Source organism: Seriola lalandi, unplaced genomic scaffold (genome assembly GCF_002814215.2).
Source record: "Seriola lalandi dorsalis isolate HSWRI2012SDOR001 ecotype SW California unplaced genomic scaffold, Sedor1 jcf7180002054439, whole genome shotgun sequence".
Lineage (NCBI taxonomy): Eukaryota > Metazoa > Chordata > Actinopteri > Carangiformes > Carangidae > Seriola > Seriola lalandi.
The window spans coordinates 21,463-27,229 of NW_019524992.1; the positions used below are offsets into that span (position 1 = coordinate 21,463).

At 39.0% G+C, this 5,767-nt stretch overlaps 1 protein-coding gene across 2 annotated transcripts in view; it reads left to right on the forward strand.

Moving 5' to 3' along the window:
* The first annotated feature begins 571 nt into the window (after positions 1 to 571).
* The window catches only part of LOC111658340 (UTP--glucose-1-phosphate uridylyltransferase-like), an 11,741-nt gene continuing 6,545 nt past the window's right edge, over positions 572 to 5,767 (forward strand). The window contains exons 1-2 of one of the 2 annotated variants that reach the window (XM_023410820.2): positions 572 to 810; positions 4,464 to 4,579. In XM_023410820.2, coding sequence (XP_023266588.1) covers positions 4,481 to 4,579 — 99 coding nt within the window. In that variant the 5' untranslated portion in view covers positions 572 to 810; positions 4,464 to 4,480. Of the gene's footprint in view, positions 811 to 2,921; positions 3,131 to 4,463; positions 4,580 to 5,767 lie in introns of those variants that run through there. The other variant, XM_023410819.2, reaches the window with a different exon arrangement.

The window sequence follows — 5,767 nt, forward strand, 5'->3', positions numbered from 1 at the left end:
ATAATAAAGTAAGACAGTAAAGACAAGATGTAATATAAAGGACGCACAGGGCTTTATAAAAAGGCATAATAATAATAATACAATGATAGGTTTAAATGGAATAATATAGAATAAACAAAAGAATATTAAATTATGTGGCAGTGAAAAATATAATATAATAAAATATTATAATAATATACACAAAAATAAGTAGTAAAACCCGGAATTAAATCAGTTCAATTATCAAAAAAAAAACTGCTTTGGCAAACGACTAATTGGGAATTGAGTCAAAATGTGCAGCTGAAATTGACATAAAACTGAGTAAAAGTAGCGTAAACATTTGAGTTTTTAATAAAATTTAAATAAAAACTTTCCTTTAACTAAATTAAATTTAATTAATTAAGTATTTACGCTGTAAAAACACATTTAGAAGCTGTCAGAAGCTGTGGGTCAGGTGGGCAGGGCAGGTTAGCAGGCCCCGCCCCCCATGTGATTGACGAGCGTCTTCGACCAATCACCGTCGACATTGTAACATGCTACGTCACGTGTCTTCGGGGGAGGCGCCAGCAGGTTAGGCTGTCAGCCTGCTACAGCAGCGAACAGCGGGAGGATGAGACTGCAGCGACTCTAACCCGGTCCGGTTCTCTTCTTGTGTCCTAAACCCGAGTCCTCCGGGTCCGAACCGAGTCTGTCCCGAGTCTGAACCGAATCTGTCCCGAGTCTGAACCGAGTCTGTCCCGAGTCTGAACCGAGTCTGTCCCGGTCCGAGGTCTGTCCGTGTTGTCCCCGGGTGTGTTGTCGAGGCTCTCCCCGCGCTTTGACAGTGTCCAGGTGGGTAACGGCTTCTAGACCTGTGGCTGCTCGTGCACGAAAAGTTCGTCAGAAACAAAAACAAAACGTTGTTTTCAGATTTTAGCAGGAATTTAACAGAAAGTACAAAAGCACTGAAACGTGTGTGAGCTGCTGGCATGAAGCTGCTTCTGCCCGGTGTGTGTTTGTGTGTGTGTGTGTGTGTGTGTGTGTGTGTGTGTGTGTGTGTGTGTGTCTCATGTGTCATTCAGAAACCTGTCACCAATAAATTCACTTACACTAATTTTGCCTTTAAAATGTGAGAAAATGCTGAAATAGAAAACTATCTGTGTATATACTTATATATATATATATATATATATTATGACCATACAGGAAAAATTGCCAGTTTAATATCTGAAATCACATACTGTATAATCTAGAAATAAATAAACAAATTAACATTATATAATGAACATATAAACATTATATAATTTCCTTTCTAGGAAAAAGGTTGAAAGGTGTTTTACAACATAAAATAAGAGTATAAGTTACATGACCAGCGCATTTCAAAGACATTAAAACAAGATATAAAATAAACCCACTGCAATACAGACACATATAAATAAAACTTAAAAAGAAGATAAATAGCGAATAATAGGAGAATAAGTGAGGAAACTGAAAAACAGCTAGTAAAATCAAAATAGAAATAGTAAGAAAAAGCCTTTAGTTGCTTTATGAATGAATTAAAGCTGCAGTGTGTAACGTTTGCAGCAGCAGCGGCCTCTACAGTCGGAGGCTGGTAACTACAGGACGCTGGTGCATTAAAGCTACAGGGAAGCAGCAAGCCTTTAGCTTAGAAGCTAACAGCTCATGTACGGAAAACAAAAGTAGATCCGATTGGACGAGAGCGCCTGAACCCCCCGTGTGTAGCTAACGTGCTAACGTGCAGATGCTAGGAGCTACTGAGGATACCGAGCTAGCTTGGTGTTGTAGCTAGCTGCGGAGCCATCAGCTGTTGGTGTGTGACGTCGCGCCGTAAAGCAGCTTCTCACCGGAGGTCGTGCAGGTTACACATTAAATGGGTTTGAAGCTGTTATCATATATTAAGGTAAAAATAGTTGCATAATGTTGCTTTAAAGTGCAGTTTGTGTGAATTATAAACATGAGTAGTGAATAATCTGCACATGATTTATTAGTGCATATTAGTGTATTAGTTTATTACACAGTTTCATTAACAAAAGAATCCAAAGTTAAATGTTGATTATATATTTGATGCCAGATTTGACGGGTCGAACAGACATGTTTCTGTTCCTCCCACTAGATTTAAACAGTTAGTCGATGAATTGATTGTTGATTGACACTAAAATAATAAACAATAAATGTTTCAGTCGTTCATCAAGCGAAAATTGTGATAAAAAAAGCTCCAGTTTCTAATGTTCCAGTTTCTCTAATGGGACACAATATTTCAGTAAAGCCTTGATGGAACTTCTTCAAATTTGGAGCAAACATTCACAAGGACTCATGGATGAGCTGATTAGATTTTGGTGGCTAAAGGTCAAAGTTCAAAGGTCAAGATCATAGTAACATCACACAACATGATTCTGGTCTTGTCAACACAATATCTCTAAAGCTCCTCAAAGTGAACTTCTTCAGATTTGGCACAAACGTTCACTTGGACTCAAGAACGAACTGATTAAACTTTAGTGGTCAAAGGTCAAAGGTCAACACGCTAATGTTTAATATTTTATCTGACTAGATAAACAGGGATGTAACCTGAAAGTAGTCTGAGTGGCGGAGGGATACGACCATGAGGAGGTGATTGTAGTTTTTCTATGTGCTCTGCTCTGCACTAATAATAATAATAATAATAATAATAATAATAATAATAATAATACTGACAATAAATCTAATAATATCATTCATTAACCAGCTCAGTGTTTGAGCATTAATTGTTTTACGTTGAGTCTTGTGACATAAACTTTAAACTTTGACGTGTGGGTCACAGCAGCGTGTGGGCGGGACTGTCACAGTGCAGACCTACCCACGACACACACACACACACACACACACACACACACACAGCCACCAGTGTGATTGGTGTGTGTGTGTGTGTGGGCGGGCCTTGTGTTGAGCTCAGGCTCGGAGCTGCAGATCAGCGACCTTCCTCTGGGCTGAGGATGAGGAGGACGTCTGGTGTTCTCTGACTTTGACTTTATTATTTCTTTGGGACCATTTTTCACCTGTGAAGCGACGCATGGACTCAGTGTGAGCGGCTCACCTGCCCGCTGCTTCCTGTCCACTCACCTTTTATAAACCTGCTTGTAAGCCGACTGTGGTAAAATGTCTCTGCTTGTAGCTGGTAAGTTCACGTCCTGATTCCAGTTTGTGTCGCGGTTTTTGCTGTAATTTTGTTTCTCACGAGCTTTGTTTCCCCCTCTCCTCCTCAGAGTTGATCAGTTTGAGCCGATCATCTGTTTTATTTCTCACAGCCGCTCTGATGTCGTGTTTTACTCATACTGAACATTTTAAAGTTTTAATCCTAAACGACCGTCACCATAAATTGATCAGAAAAGACGGTGGAAGTGTTTAACAAGCAGTTTCTCTTCTCTTCGCTCTTCAGACTCAGATCCACAAGGAAATTCAATGAGACGTCTGTTGACCGGAGAGAGCTGCTTTTATTTTGTTAAATCAACCTAATGAACGAATTATTGTTATTGTTAAACTCTTCAAAATTCACTTTATAACAAAGTGTTATGTCTGCTCTGCTGACTAATAATATAACAATAATAATAATAATAATAATAATAATAACAAGATCATGTTTGTTTTGTTACGATCATAAACTGTAACTTTAACGTTTGTGATTTTTATATTTGAGCTCAAAGTTTTACAGAGTTGAAAAACAACTTGAAATGATCAGATTCATTAAAATAAAACGAATGAATTTATGGAAGAAAAAAACCCTGATGAGTCGATATAAAGATGAATCACATGTTGTCGTTGGTGTAGAAGGTTTTTGATGCCGAATATTTCGACTTTTGTAAGAAATGAGGGTGAAATAAGTTTCGCTTCAGCCTCTGGAGAATCTTTAACTGTGTGTTGTTGTTCTGTTTCACTATTTTATTTATTTATAAAAATGAATCGTCTTTTTTGAGCCGAACACGTCAAACCTGGTTGTAATTGCTTCTTTCTTTTTCTCTAATTGTTTGTAATTGTGGACTGACCAGAGTTCATCTTTGAAATTTAAATTTCAAACACACGGCGGCCAAATTAAAAAAGTCGATTTTTATTTATTTAAATTAAGTTTAAGTTTATTTTTGGCTGTTTCCATTAGATTTTCTGTGTTTGTTTGTTTGTAAAAGTTGGAGACTTGAAAAAGTTCCTAATTTCTTCATTTAACACAGACATTAAAAAACAGAAGGGAAAACCTGCCATTAACTGAACTTCTCTTTTATTTTGTGAACTGATTCGTCATTAACTGTATTAATAATAATAATAATAATAATAATAATAATGGTAATAATAAATAGATGAATAAATGAAAGAGTCAGTAGTTTAATGATGAGCTGAAACTTCAGGCCTGAACAAACAGCCGAGCTTCCCTCTGTGTAACAATGTGGACGATAACGTGTGTGTGTGTGTGTGTGTGTGTGTGTGTGTGTGTGTGTGTGTGTGTGTGTGTGTGTGTGTAGACCTGACCGTAGGAGCCATGACTGAGTTCCAGGAGAAGCTCCGTCAGCAGCACGAGGACTCGATGCACCGCGAGCTGCAGGCGCTGCTCGCCACGGCCGACAAGGCGGAGGCAGAGGTGAGAAAACTGCTGCGGAAGCATCATCGTAATAACATCATGACATCATGACATCATCATATCACAACATCCCTGTCTCCGTCCCAACAGAGGAGAATTAATTCTGTGTGTACGTACTTAACTCAAGACTTCCCTTATAAAGGATTTATAAATGCTTCATAATAAGGTTATTCATCACTTTATAAACCATAAATAAACAATTATAACCAAGTTATAACAGTTTTCATACATTGATGCAGGATCACTATTTGGCAAGATGGAGTTAACGGTGGTCAGTGCTAACGTGGTGATGGTTAACGTCCCGACAGCCTCTGGAGTCTCATTCAGACGCTCGTTAGCGACCGGCCTTTAAGCTTAAAGAAATCAGGACCGAAATATTTACTGACGTGTTTTATGTCGTAGAATAAAACGTGAAAATGTCTCGAGCTTATTTCAGTCTTCAAACCAAAAACCCATTCGAACAAATCCACAGACGAGGAAACAGGAAGTGCTAAAACGCTAATGCTAACTAATTTCCAGGTTTTAGGTAGTAACTCGTTAGTAAGATGAATGAGCGGTAAGCGTTTACTTGATCTTGCCAAATAGTGAGCCTGCATCAGTGTATGAAAACTGTGTAACAACTTGTTTATAATGTTCATATATATAAGTTTTCTTTAAGTCACAGATCTGAATCTTCTCTTCTACTTTAATTGATCTCTTTTATCAGTGTTTATTAATTCACTTCAGGGTGAAAATGTTTTGTTTTCATTAACAAACTGAAGGTAAAGTTTGGGGTTTTTTCATTGGCTGGAAACATCCACTTCCTGTTTCTGCCTCTTCTGTTAGAGACGAACTTCTGAGGCTGAAATAACAGCGTGTGTTTTGTGTCGTTAACGTCGGGACTCGTTGAGCTGCACGAAGCGTTTTGAAGCTTCATTGTAGTTGGTGTGGCGGCGGCGGCGTGCGGGGAAACAGGTGGCGAGAGCCGAAGTGTCTGTTACAGATATAGAACAAATATTTGTACGTTACTGAAGACAGAGGTTATCTGAGCGCAGGCTGCTGCTGGAACAGGAGGTGAACAACCCAGAGGTCCTGCAGGGGAACACACACACACACACACACACACACACACACACACACACACACAGAGACAAACCAGTTCACTGCACTGTCAGACAGAGCGGCGTTCAGCCCCCCCCCCCCCCCCCC